The following is a 13777-nucleotide window of genomic DNA, read 5'->3' as shown; positions in this document are numbered from 1 at the left end:
GAGGAAGCATCTGAGCGAGCGAAACAGCGCCCCTCTGTCTCTCTACGTGTAGGCCATCTATCTGATGCTGTCTGGTCCAAATGAGTTTGACATTGTTACCGCCCGTAGCATTGAAGACAAGGGATGCCTGCGATCATTTGGCCTTGGCTTCCCCAGTGATTTTTACCCACCGCTACTGTCTAAACATGTATTTTTCTTCTCTATGCTCATGACCTATTGTCCTGCACGCATATGACCTGCAGTTGGTGGTCGGAGCACGTCTCTGGAGCCGCTGAGCCGGAGGAACATGTATTAATCCTGCTGTAGGACTCATTGCGACCAGCAGGTCAAAAAAAATTGTCACCCAGGGGAAAAAATTACTCAAGTCAGTAAAAAGAGTTGTTCCAAAATAACTCATTGTTAGCGAACTGCACATCACTACTGTGTAGAGGTAATAATCCTGTTGGCCTTCTCTCTGACTAGGTGTCCAGGAATGTTCTGGAACAGATCACCAGCTTTGCCTTAGGGATGTCCTATCACCTGCCCCTTGTCCAGCACATCCAGTTCATCTTTGACCTCATGGAGTACTCCCTCAACATTAGTGGCCTCATCGACTTTGCCATTCAGGTATAGCTTTGTCTATAATGTCAAGTATATAATATAATATAATGTCATATAATCACAGCATTTAATTCCACTTCTCATATTTATACAGTAATATTTCCTTTAATGTCTACTCTTATGCCTGAGTCTGCTTCTCTCTCACCGGTTTCTGTTAGTGGTTGTTTACTGCTGTTCTCCCCTTTATGCTTTAGTATCATTTGTATGAATCGTCTTTCTATAACCTTCTCTCTCTTCCCTGTGCATTTGTGTGTATCTAGCTGCTGAATGAGCTGAGCCTGGTGGAGGCAGAGCTGCTGCTCAAGTCATCCAGCCTGGTGGGTAGCTACACCACAGGTCTGTGTCTGTGCATCGTGGCCGTGCTGAGGAGGTACCACTCCTGCCTCATCCTCAACCCAGAGCAGACGGCACAGGTCTTTGACGGGTAAGTCTTACAAGCTTAACCCTTTAGGCTTTAGCCAGACTGCTCCGTGGAGAACGGACACCAAATTAGAAAGGGTGAATTTTGGTCTGTGTGCGTGCTCCTCTTTTCTAATTGGCTAATGTAACCGTCGGCCTGCCAAAAGTTTAACTCGTCTGAACTTTTTGTTCGTTGACCGTCAACGTGCGACGCCCATTGAGAAAGCATTGGAAATCACAGATATGGATCAAATCTACGGGCCAATTTGGCTGTGCCCTTAACCGTTCACCTCTATAGCCTGGTTGCTAATGTTATCCAAGCCTTAAAGATTCACCTCTATAGCCTGGGTGCTAATGTTATCCAAGCCTTAACCATTAACCACTATAGCCTGGGTGCTAATGTTATCCAAGCCTTAACCGTTCACCTCTATAGCCTGGGTGCTAATGTTATCCAAGCCTTAACCGTTCACCTCTATAGCCTGGGTGCTAATGTTATCCAAGCCTTAACCATTCACCTCTATAGCCTGGGTGCTAATGTTATCCAAGCCTTAACCATTCAGCTCTATAGCCTGGGTGCTAATGTTATCCAAGCCTTAACCATTCACCTCTATAGCCTGGATGCTAATGTTATCCAAGCCTTAACCATTCACCTCTATAGCCTGGGGGTGCTATTCAATAACATTGCGTTATTGGATGCAGAAACAGTTGGGTACCTAATCTATTCACTGCCAATAAACCCGCCTCTGTTTTCTTTACAGACCTGGGTCATAGAAAATTGTAACTAAATCAAATACGCCCCTCAAATACTTTGAAGTGTGGACTATTCCATTGGTGCCCTTGTATCCTGCACTCGATTCAACCTGTCTTCTATAACTCATTTAGTACAGAAAGCTTGTTTTAATACTATTCATTGACCAGGTTGCGCATCGTGGTGAAGTCGGGGGTGAACCCAGCCGACTGCTCCTCAGCCGAGCGCTGTATCCTGGCCTACTTGTACGACCTCTATACCTCCTGCTGTCACCTAAAGAGCAAGTTTGGAGAGATCTTCAGGTAAAACATCAACATACACTAGCAACTGTTCAATGCAGTTTTATTGTATACTGTAGTTTCCCTGTGATGTTTTAGGAGGCCAAGTCATGTTACATGCTAATATTGTGTTGAAACTAAAATATTTTGCCCCACATGGTAGCCATATAATGATAGGAGAACCAATCGGTGTCCTTTCTCTCCCTCTTTTGTCCAGTGAGTTCTGCTCCAAGGTGAAGAACTCCATATACTGTAACATCGACCCGTCTGACTCCAACATGCTGTGGGACCCTGTGTTCATGATGGAGGCCATCGCCAATCCGTCGGCCCACAATTTCAACCACAGCATGGTGGGTAAGATCCTCAATGACAGCCCCGCCAACCGCTACAGCTTCGTCTGCAACGTGCTCATGGACGTGTGCGTGGACCACAGGGACCCCGAGAGGCAAGCATTGTTTTTCTATAAAACCATTATCAACAATCAATTATTGGTATGTCCTGATGCATTGAAACAATATAGGATTCTTGACTTAGTAACTGTCAACTCACCAGGTATACGTATCTTACCTGAATTCAATAGTAAGGTGTTACGAGTTTAATGTCTATCTCTGCAGGGTGAATGACATTGGGATCCTATGTGCGGAGCTGACTGCCTACTGTCGCTCTCTGAGTGCTGAGTGGCTGGGCGTCCTCAAAGCCCTCTGCTGCTCCTCCAACAACGGCAACTGTGGCTTCAACGACCTCCTGTGCAATGTGGATGTGAGTGTTCACACTCGCAGCATACACACACCTTGCAATAGCCTTGCGCCTCTCTCTCTGCACCAATTAATGTGCATTGCTCACTCAGGCTCTGTGAGGCACGGGTTAGAGGGGAACACTGGCAGTTCACATCAACTGTGAACATTTCCTCTCTGTTTCCTTCTCTCTTCCGTCTCAGGTCAGCGATCTCTCCTTCCATGACTCTCTGGCCACCTTCGTAGCCATCCTCATCGCCCGCCAGTGTCTTCTTCTGGAGGACCTGGTCCGCTGCGTAGCCATCCCCTCCCTCCTCAACGCTGGTAAGAGCTCCTCTGTCAGACCCTTAGCCAGGGTCCTAATACATTAGGCACCAAATGGAAGAAAACAAACTGAAACATTGAGGGACTACCTGGACTTTTCCAATAAGAAATGTACTAGGGCTGGGTGATATGGCCAAAATCTCATCCTGATAACGATACATATCACGATATAGCACATTTTCTGTAAATTAAATGAACGTTTATATAAAATGACCATGTAAAGGCCTATTTCTTATTATATTTTGAATTATAATCAAACAAATAAAAGGTACTTACTCATATTTTGTTTTATTTAGAACCTGTGCAAATTTTAAATTAAGCATGTAAAAATACGAATGTATAAAATCTATAAAGGTAAATAGAAAACACTTCAACTACAGTTGCAAACAAAATAAATGTAGGCCTAAAATATATATTTTTTTGGGGGGGGGGCTTGCTTGTTTTGCATGTTATTTTGGCATTAATACGTGTCACATCAATTTGCATTTGGTACCTTGGGTCGAGTGTTGGCACCAACTCACGAAACCCCCGTTTCTCGAATTGGAGCCGTGTCTTTGCAGATGTAAGTTGTAACTGCAGCTGTTATCTCCTTCCAGCTTCGTGATTCTTTGCCATATGGTGTGCCGCGGGCAAAAGTCTCTTGCAACGTCTGAGTCGAGGGTTTGTTTTGAGCACTCGACTGTACTTTTTGGGGTCTTATCCGTAGACTCTCCGTACTGTTTTACATGATTCTTGCGTAGGTGGTAAAATAGGTTAGTGGTGTTTCAGCCTGTTTTCGGGACCGGCCTCCGGCATATTTTGCAGTGCACGGTTTTTCTGTGTTGTACTTTTCATACCCAAACCACGTCCATGAGACCGAAGTTGCCTCTCTTTTAGGTACGAGCTCTGTGTCACGTAGACTGTCTTCGATGTTTGTTTGTTTCGTCCAATTGACGAAGAATATTGCCGTAAAGAGTGTGATTTGCGACACAACGAAATAAACGATAGAGCACAATATGAAACGATAGACATTTTTCTATTGTCATACGATATATATTGTCATATCGCCCAGCCCGTTTTGTTGGAAAACGTTTTCAAGCTCATGCCCCAATGAATACCACCCAGACTTTAACTAACAGATTCTCAGGTCCAAGTCTCTCCACAGGATCTATATTTAATGTAGCCCAGCTACCCAGCCAACAGGTCCTGTTAGAAATTATTGAATGGTACACCGAGGCCTGCCCTGCCTGAATGACACTCCAGGTTCTGAAGGAACTCCCTGCCCCATAATGCATTGCTTACTTATGTTTGTCTGAGAGGGAGGTAAATGCCACAGTGTGTTTGATCCCTCTCTGCAGTTTGTGTGCACACGCACATGCGCTGTGGCCAGTCAAGGCTGCCCCTTGCTCAGTGGACAAGGCCCCATTCAGCCTGTTTTCAAAGTCTCCTGTGGGCGTTAGTTACCACGCGTGCTGCCAGACAACCCCCTCCACCCTCCCCTTCTCCTCCTTAGCCAGCAGTTCAGCTATGTGTCGAATTCTTGTTTGGCGACACTCCTTCGCAGCCAGGCTCTGAAAATGGCACTTAGTATTTGGTACTCCTTGAAAGTCAATTTAGGACACCTTCCAAGTTCTTCAAGCGCTTCTGTTCTCTGTAGTTGGCTGTGTTATTCATTTGCCATGTCATCTTGACAACTTGAAGCTCAAGGCTGTTAGTGTAAGGTCTATATATTTTGGGTCATACTGGCCCATTCATTATGTATTAGAATTTTGTTTAAATTTGAAGAATTTAGATTCAGTGTTGAGGGCGTGTGTGTGCCCCTCTAACCTACCTCTCTACTGCTCTCTGTGTGTCTCTCCCCCCAGCCTGCAGTGAGCAGGACTCTGAGCCCGGAGCCCGTCTGACCTGCAGGATCCTGCTGCACCTCTTCAAGACCCCCCAGCGCAACCCCTGCCCCCAGGATGGAGCCAAGTCAGGTACACACACAGCAATCCCCGGCACCCCACATTCATTTGAACCCACATCGGAGGAAATGTTAATTAATTAATAAATGCTTTGATTTAATGATTGTTTTAAAGATACAATTTTATATTTTGCAGATAAATCTTCTGTTGGGATCCGGTCGTCGTGTGACCGTCACCTTCTGGCTGCCTCACAGAACAGCATAGTGGTTGGAGCTGTTTTTGCTGTCCTAAAGGCCGTCTTTATGCTGGGTACAACTCTCAGTATTATGCTATTATTTTGTCTTTAAAGTTGCATATAAGTCCACTTATATGACAATTGAATGTGATTAGATTGATGTAATTATAGTTATTAAATGTCTATCTATTACAACTGGTCACCAGTAAGACCACATAACCCTTAAGTTATATTTTTTGTAACATTCTTTCTCCATCTCTCTCTAGGCGATGCAGAACTGAAGGGATCGGGATTCTCTCACCCCGCCGGCCTCGACGACATCGCCGATGACGACATGGGTTCCAAGAAGTCGGGCGGCCGCACCGTCTCCATAGAAACGGCCAGCCTGGACGTGTACGCCAAGTATGTGCTGAAGAGCATCTGCCAACAGGTGAGAACATGAGAAAGAAGGTTATCGTTCACACCAGGGTTACATTTTTCCCTCACACCAGAAGCTGCATATTTCCGAATGCAGTAATGTCCAGGTGTGGAGTCCATTTCATTACAGTTTCATTTCAGTCAACCCAGGAGTAAACTGAAATTCAAATTGTTCAAATTGAAAGCTACTGGAATTTCTGTTCACTTCCTGAATTGAAATGGAATTGACCCCTTCTCTGGTAATGGCACTCTATTTCTATGCATTTAATCCTCTATCCGATAGTCTAAATCCAGATAGATAACTTTTGAAAACGGGTCCTTGGTGCTCTCATGATAGGCAAGGTTGACCCCCCCCCACCCGTTAGTCTGTTATTTTCCTCCACAACACCAACAATTACAAACTTGAGTCATGACCACTACTTCTGTTTTCCACAGAGAAGCACATTGTTTAGTGGTAGTTGCTGAATGTCGACAGGTGCAGTCATTGTAAATCTCAATTTGCTCTTACCATAAATAAAAGGACTGTGTGCCTAGCTGTTGTTGACAGATTGTGTACAGTGGAAAAACAAACTCAGAAAGTATTTTTAAATTGATGTAGTGATTTTTTTATTTTCTTCATATGATACAATAAGTAATTTTTTTATTATGATTTTAATTTCGATTCTCTTTCTGCATTGACTGAATTGAAAACTGAATTAACCCAAACCCTGTTCAGTATATACCCCTTGGTGATCTCTCTCTCTTCACCCATCTCTCCTGCTATCCTCCGTCAGGAGTGGGTGGGCGAGCGCTGTCTCAGGTCCCTGTCGGAGGACAGCAGTGCCCTGCAGGACCCGGTGCTGGTTAACATCCAGGCCCAGCGGTTGCTGCAGCTCATCTGCTACCCCCACCGCCAGCTGGACAGTGAGGAGGGGGACAACCCCCAGAGGCAGCGCATCAAACACATCCTCCAGGTCAGCCCACACAAGCCCTATGCACTGACCACAGGGCTGCGTTCAGCAGGGCACAATGTTGTGGAACATTCAGATAAAAACTTTGTGGAACAAACATGCCTTTCTGTAATGTAGAATAAGGAAACATTACATTTCTGTCTGCGCTGAATGTTGCCCTGGCAACAGACAGCACTTCTCATGGGCAGAGTAGAATTTTCACTTTTCCCTTTTCCATCAAGGGCAGCAGATGTATGACCTAAAAGCTTTTTGTGGAAATTGCTTTGAAATGGTTTTTTGAAGCCATCAAGGCAAGTTGTAAGTGAATCAGTGTCAGCCCTAGATGATCCTTGGGGATGGCTGAGAGCACAGCAGAAAGACGCACACGGCACATTCATTAGAAATGGGGGAGTTGTGGGTGCTAGAAGGAATCAGTGGGTGAACTGTCTCTGAACCCCTGCCTTTGCTCAGCAGACCACATTAGGGTACATGAGTGTTCTGAGTTTTGTGAATGGCATTACTGCCATCTGCTGACTAAAGTGGCGCTACAGGGAGAGTGGAGCTAAAGGTCTCTGACTATTTAACTGCTTGGAGATGATTGTGGTATATAAATGTCTAAAAGTGGTGTCCTATCCTCCTGCCTCTAGAACATGGACCAGTGGACCATGAGACAGTCATCCCTGGAGCTGCAGCTTATGATCAAGCAGAGTACTAACAACGTAAGTTACCAGACTCCAGTGTCCTGTAAGGCCCTGAAAACACTCACAACACTGCCATCTAGGCACAATTAAGCATTTTTGTTTTTTTCAATAAAATATTGATTTAGAATACAATCCATCTGTAAAGTTCAAGTGTGCCTTTGATTCAATGAAGTACATTGAGATAACCCACTTTAATATTCTATGTCATAACCCTTCATAACTGTAGAATGTGATGATAATGGCAGCCATCTTGTTCAGGGATCAATTCCCTGTGATTGAGGTTAAGTGGACGAACTCGTCTTCCTTGTCTCCCTGCAGGAGCTGTACTCCTTATTGGAGAACATCGCCAAGGCCACTATCGAGGTGTTCCAGAAGTCAGCGGAGATGAACTCCACCAACCTCTCAGGGAACGGGTCAGCCGGCGCTGGAGGTTCTGCCTCCAACAGCAACAACCCAAGCAAGAAACCAGTGTTGAGGTGTGTGTGACCTTTCTAAATTCTCTCTTTTTAAAAATAGGTAGAGACTGCGGAACTGTAGGTAACCTCCCCCTCCCGCCCCCCTGAATCCCTTTTCACCAGAGCTGAAGATCTGAATCACGTTCTGCGCATGGGTTTCTTTGCCTCTACTTTACACACACATTTCTGTGGTCCCCCTCCCTTCACAAGTCTCACTGTCAATCGTGAATGATAATTCTTCATGTTTTACTGGTGAAATGTCTATGTAGCAGCTGCATACCAACTATTTGATCTCCATCAGTTTCATGGGGATATGCGTTTAGATCTTCTTGAGTTATACAGTGTTTCAAAGTACGTACAGTGAGTACATTTTAGAGCATGGTGTTAAAAACTGTAGCATACCTGTGTTTTTAGTTTCAATCAAAGCACATATTTTGCCTTGTGATGTCTGCTTTTGAGTTTTGGTCACGCTATTATATTCACTTCTGTTATGTAGAATACTTACATTTTTCAAACATTGATTTTACTTTATTAAACAAGCACCATTCGCCTGAGTAGCCTGAGCATGTGCAGGTTTCTCATAAAGTAAAGAGACTCGCACATGCGGAGAAGCTTCTGGACCTTTAGCTGTCGGAAAGAGGGGTCCAGAAAAGTTGGATCCGCAGCCACACCGTAAAATATATGTAGGAATATTGAGTTATCGGAGAAAACACATGGTAAAAGGGTTATTTGCAATCTTATTATTTGATTATAACTTTTTGTTGAAATGCATTGAAACAAGCATGGATCATAGGTACTACCAATTATCAAATTTCAACCAGAAAATATCCATTGTTTTCATAGTATCTCTTTTGGTTAAACCATTTGAATCCGCTAAAGCGGGGGTCTGAAACAGGTGGTCCGCGGGCCAAAGCCGCCCTGCGAGTGACTGTTTTTGGCCCCCTGAAGATTTCAGTAAAAACTATAAAACCGGTGCGCCTGGCACCTAAAAAGAGACGTGATCGTGTCTCAATGAAATCAAGGTATGAAATTGTTATCAAATACAATCTCTTATTGGGCTTAGTTGTTGTTAATTTGCAATGTACAAATATTTTAATTATGTTCCGGCCCACCGACCATCCGCTGTGACACAAATGATCCCGTGGCTGAATCTAGTTTCCTACCCGTAAGCTAAAGAATCATCAAACATGCTTTCTCATTGTTGGTGAAATCTAACCTCAGCGTAACAGCTCATTCTTTTTGTTTGTGTTCCCCCCAGTTCGTCTGAGCGGTCTGGTGTGTGGCTGGTGGCGCCACTGATAGCCAAGCTGCCCACCTCGGTCCAGGGCCACGTCCTGAAGGCGGCAGGGGAGGAGCTAGAGAAGGGCCAGCATCTGGGGTCCTCCTCACGCAAGGAGAGGGACCGGCAGAAACAGAAAAGGTCAGACAACTCACCCCGACTATTTTGGGTCATTTGGATAATGCTCATTTTGTCAACATAGTTGTACTTTCATCCCGAAAGCGTGATAATCTGTGTTAGATACTAAAAACAAATTGGATGCAGGAGTTATTATGATGCAATTATGATAACATTTTTGCCCCAGCTTCAATATTCCCAAATTGATGGTGGATGTATTGCCCTTACACTTTTGTCTGTTTCCAGCATGTCTCTGCTGAGCCAGCAGCCCTTCCTGTCTCTGGTGCTGACCTGTCTAAAAGGTCAGGATGAGCAGAGGGAGGGCCTCCTCACTTCCCTCTACAGCCAGGTGCAGCAGGTAACACTCAACACAGCCTCTCCTCCATTTTCCTGTCTACCCAAACTCCAAATGCTACGCCACGCCCACAGAAGTTTGTTTCCTTTCTGCAGTGAGTCTGGATGGGAGTTACCTCCCTGACGATTTCTAGAACGCAAACACATTCAAATTTTTCCGATTTGTCCCAGAAATTGATGGGTTGACCCAGAGCCAGAACACACGTGGTTAAAGCAGCGGTTTGAAAATGTCATTGGTTTTAATATTCTGATTACTTAGAGATAATCCAATCACTGATGACTTTGTTTTGTACAACTGTCATTTTGACATCACTTCAACAATGTCAGTCTGAAGTATGTAGCTAACATAGAGCAGCGGAAGAATTCAGCTGGAGGAGTCAGACAACTCCCCCCGTCTTCTCCCACTTCACCTCTATTAGGCCCAAATCCCAACTTGAGATCTGTGTGCATAACTGAAGATTCCGTTGACATCAATGAACACACTTTTGTGTAAAAATGTACATCTCAAGTTAGGATTCCCCCCTCAGTGTGCTTAATGTTGGCTAAATGTGCCGTCTCATACTGACTGCGGCTATTGGCTGCGTTTCCATCTTCCAGATTGTAACGAACTGGCGGGAGGACCAGTACCAGGACGACTGCAAGGCCAAGCAGATGATGCATGAGGCGCTGAAGCTGCGGCTTAATCTGGTGAGGGCTCTTCGTCATCATAGTCATGTTATCCCTGTCATGCCTGGAAGTGGTCACTTGTATCAGTTTGGACCAGATGGTATCTAAGGGGACCGAAATTCCTCACGAGGAAGGATTGGAAAGTGTTAACTTAAAATGACACAACGACTAGGTTCTAGTTTAACAACGTTTACTAAACCGTATTTCCACAATACATGGTTGCCATTGCGCTCAGGTCAGGTCCATCAACAGTGAGACTCCGGCACAGCCGTACTAATAACAGAGTGATAGCACAGAGTAATAACAGAAATATAGGGATACTTAAAACATTAACTTAACAAAGTACGTCTGTAAACAGATGAAACCCAGTTACTTACTGCTACAGAACACTGTTGTTTTATCCATTTAAAGTACGTAGAGATCAAATTATTATAATATTTTTTTTTAACTCTCGCCCCTTTGAGTTTTCATGAACGGTTCTGAAATGCATACTAAAAAGAAATTGGATGTGTTATCTTTGCTGTCCAGGTGGGTGGGATGTTTGACACGGTACAACGCAGTACACAGCAGACCACGGAGTGGGCCGTGCTACTCCTCGACATCATTAGCAGTGGTACAGTGGACATGCAGTCCAACAAGTAAGTCACAACACAACTGCTCACACATTTTAAACTTCATGTGTTCATTTGTTGTTATTGTAATGTCACCATGTAATGCATCCCTGTATAATTTCCTCCCCTCCCGCTCTCTCTTCCACCTCCCGCTCGCTCGCTCTCTCTCCCTACCTCCCTCCCTCACGCTCACTCGCTCCCCCCCGCTCTCTCTCTCTCAGTGAGCTCTTCACCACGGTACTAGACATGCTGAGTGTGCTAATTAATGGCACGCTGGCTGCTGACATGTCTAGCATCTCTCAGGGCAGCATGGAGGAGAACAAGAGGGCTTACATGAACCTGGTCAAGAAGCTCCGGGTAAGATCACACACATCACACTGGATGTACACAATATATACAACAGTATGTGGACACCCCTTCAAATGAGTGGATTCTGCTATTTCAGCCACACCCTTGCTGTATAAAATCGAGCACACAGCCATGCAATCTCCATAGATAAACATTGATGTAGAATGGCCTTATTGAAGAGCTCTGACTTTCAACGTGCCACCGCCAAAGGATGCCACCTTTCCAACAAGTAAGTTGATCAAATTTCTGCCCTGCTAGAGCTGCCCCGGTCAACTGTAAGTGCTGTTATTGTGAAGTGGAAACATCTAGAAGCAACAACGGCTCAGCCGCGAAGTGGAAGGCCACACAAGCTCACAGAACGGGACTGCCGAGTGCTGAAATGCGTAGAAATTGTCTGTCCTCGGTTGCAACACTCACTATCGAGTTCCAAACTGCCTTGAAGCAACATCAACACAATAATTGTTCATCGGGAGCTTCATGAAATGGGTTTTCATGGCCGAGCAGCCGCACACAAGCCTAAGATCACCATGCGCAATGCCAAGCGTTCTCTGGAGTGATGAATCACGCTTCACCATCTGGCAGTACGACGGACTAATCTGTGTGTGGCGGATGCCAGGAGAACAATACCTGCCCAATGCGTAGTGCCAACTGTAAAGTTTGGTGGAGGAGGATTAATGGTCTGGGGCTGCTTTTCATGGTTTGGGTTAGGCCCCTTGGTTCCAGTGAAGGGAATTCTTAATGCTACAGCATACAATGACATTCTAGATGATTCTGTGCTTCCAACTTTCTGGCAACAGTTTGGGGAAGGCCCTTTCCTGTTTCAGCATGACAATGCCCCCATGCACAAAGCGAGGTCCATACAGAAATGGTTTGTCGAGATCGGTGTGGAAGAACTTGTCTGGCTTGCACAGAGCCCTGACCTCAACCTCATCGAACACCTTTGGGATGAATTGGAACACCGACTGTGAGCCAGGCCTAATCGCCCAACATCAGTGCCCAACCTCACTAATGCTCTTGTGGCTGAATGGAAGCAAGTCCCTGCAGCAATGTTCCAGCATCTAGTGGAAAGCCATCTCAGAAGAGTGGAGGCTGTTATAGCAGCAAAGTAGAGACCAACTCCATACTAATGCCCATGATTTTGGAATGATATCCTTGACGAGCAGGTGTCCACATACTTGTGGTTATGTGGAATATATAATAATGTATGTCCTATGTAGCAGAGTATTCCACCATTTTGTATTTTATCTATTGAAGTCAGTGGAAGGGTATTATGCTCTGTGCTCGCCACAAGAGGTCCCCACTCGCCTAGAATTCAGTTGAATCAAACTACTTTCAAAAAATGCTAGGAAACTTTTAAATTAAAAACTTTTTGTCTCGTTCTCTGCTCAAAGGTATCAACAACTCAAATGTTGTGTATTTGCAGAAAGAGCTGGGTGACCGGCAGTCAGAGAGTCTGGAGAAGGTGCGGCAGCTGCTCCCTCTGCCCAAGCAGACCCGTGATGTCATCACGTGTGAACCACAGGGCTCGCTTATTGACACCAAGGGCAACAAGATCGCTGGCTTTGAGAAGGAGGTACAGTACTATGAGCTCTGACCCTTTGAAGGTATTGTCAACTCAATTGTTGCCTGTATTACTGTTTCTCTGTCACCAGTATTGAGATTGACTTTTTGTCCCACACGGTTCTTCATAAAATCTTGTCTTTTAGCTGTTCACTAGGAATGTCTTCAGTAACTTCTCTAAATAGCAGACCTGGGTTTTAGTTCAAATACTTGATTGAGATTGCCTGGAAAAGTGGAACCAATGGAATAGTCCCAAAACTGTAAACCATACACTCTTGTCTAGATGCAGTCCAGGCACCTTCAAATGCTCAAAGTTTCTGAAAACAAATTGTATTTGAACCCATGCCTGCTTAATATTCCTGCCTCTCAACATCGTAGTTGTCAGGAGATATTTGTGGCAACACTAATAATTGTAATTTTTATTGATGTAAAACCATCTTCCTCCTTTACCGTCAGGGTCTCCAAGTGTCGACCAAGCAGAAGATCTCTCCGTGGGATGTTTTCGAGGGCCTCAAGCACTCGGCCCCTCTCTCCTGGGGCTGGTTTGGTACGGTGCGCGTGGACCGTAAGGTGACCAAGTTCGAGGAACAGCAGCGCTTCCTCCTCTACCACACCCACCTGAAGCCCAAGCCGCGCAGCTACTACCTGGAACCCCTCCCCCTGCCCCCTGAGGATGAGGAGCCGCCCACGCCCGCACCCCAGGAACCCGAGAAGAAGATGGCGGAGCCAGTGAAGCCGGAGAAGAGCGTCTCTGTGGTGTCGTCCGATTCAACCAAGAAGAAGACCAAGAAGAAGAAGACACCGTCCACCAACAAGACTGAGGTTAGTGAGACACTGGGACAGGTCCTGTCCAACAAGACTGAGGTTACTTAGACACTGGGACAGGTCCTGTCCAACAAGACTGAGGTTAGTGAGACACTGGGACAGGTCCTATCCAACAAGACTGAGGTTAGTGAGACACTGGGACAGGTCCTGTCCAACAAGACTGAGGTTAGTGAGACACTGGGACAGGTCCTGTCCAACAAGACTGAGGTTACTTAGACACTGGGACAGGTCCTGTCCAACAAGACTGAGGTTAGTGAGACATTGGGACAGGTCCTGTCCAACACTGGGACAGGTCCTGTATTCTACCTAGCCTA

At 45.4% G+C, this 13777-nt stretch overlaps 1 protein-coding gene across 1 annotated transcript in view; it reads left to right on the top strand.

The window, feature by feature from the left end:
* The window catches only part of LOC139574522 (mediator of RNA polymerase II transcription subunit 12-like), a 48538-nt gene that overhangs the window by 27430 nt on the left and 7331 nt on the right, over positions 1-13777 (top strand). The window contains exons 18-36 of the mRNA XM_071399188.1: positions 463-606; positions 861-1024; positions 1918-2049; positions 2243-2470; positions 2640-2784; positions 2963-3083; positions 4928-5038; positions 5162-5275; positions 5468-5631; positions 6392-6571; positions 7195-7266; positions 7567-7724; positions 8962-9123; positions 9346-9457; positions 10051-10140; positions 10648-10757; positions 10952-11087; positions 12502-12651; positions 13095-13460. Coding sequence (XP_071255289.1) covers positions 463-606; positions 861-1024; positions 1918-2049; positions 2243-2470; positions 2640-2784; positions 2963-3083; positions 4928-5038; positions 5162-5275; positions 5468-5631; positions 6392-6571; positions 7195-7266; positions 7567-7724; positions 8962-9123; positions 9346-9457; positions 10051-10140; positions 10648-10757; positions 10952-11087; positions 12502-12651; positions 13095-13460 — 2859 coding nt within the window. The remainder of the gene's footprint in view (positions 1-462; positions 607-860; positions 1025-1917; positions 2050-2242; positions 2471-2639; positions 2785-2962; positions 3084-4927; positions 5039-5161; positions 5276-5467; positions 5632-6391; positions 6572-7194; positions 7267-7566; positions 7725-8961; positions 9124-9345; positions 9458-10050; positions 10141-10647; positions 10758-10951; positions 11088-12501; positions 12652-13094; positions 13461-13777) is intronic.

Source organism: Salvelinus alpinus, chromosome 4, assembly GCF_045679555.1.
Source record: "Salvelinus alpinus chromosome 4, SLU_Salpinus.1, whole genome shotgun sequence".
NCBI classification, from domain to species: Eukaryota; Metazoa; Chordata; class Actinopteri; order Salmoniformes; family Salmonidae; genus Salvelinus; species Salvelinus alpinus.
The sequence above is the reverse complement of the archived record's forward strand: the minus strand, read 5'-3'. Positions and strand labels throughout refer to the sequence as shown.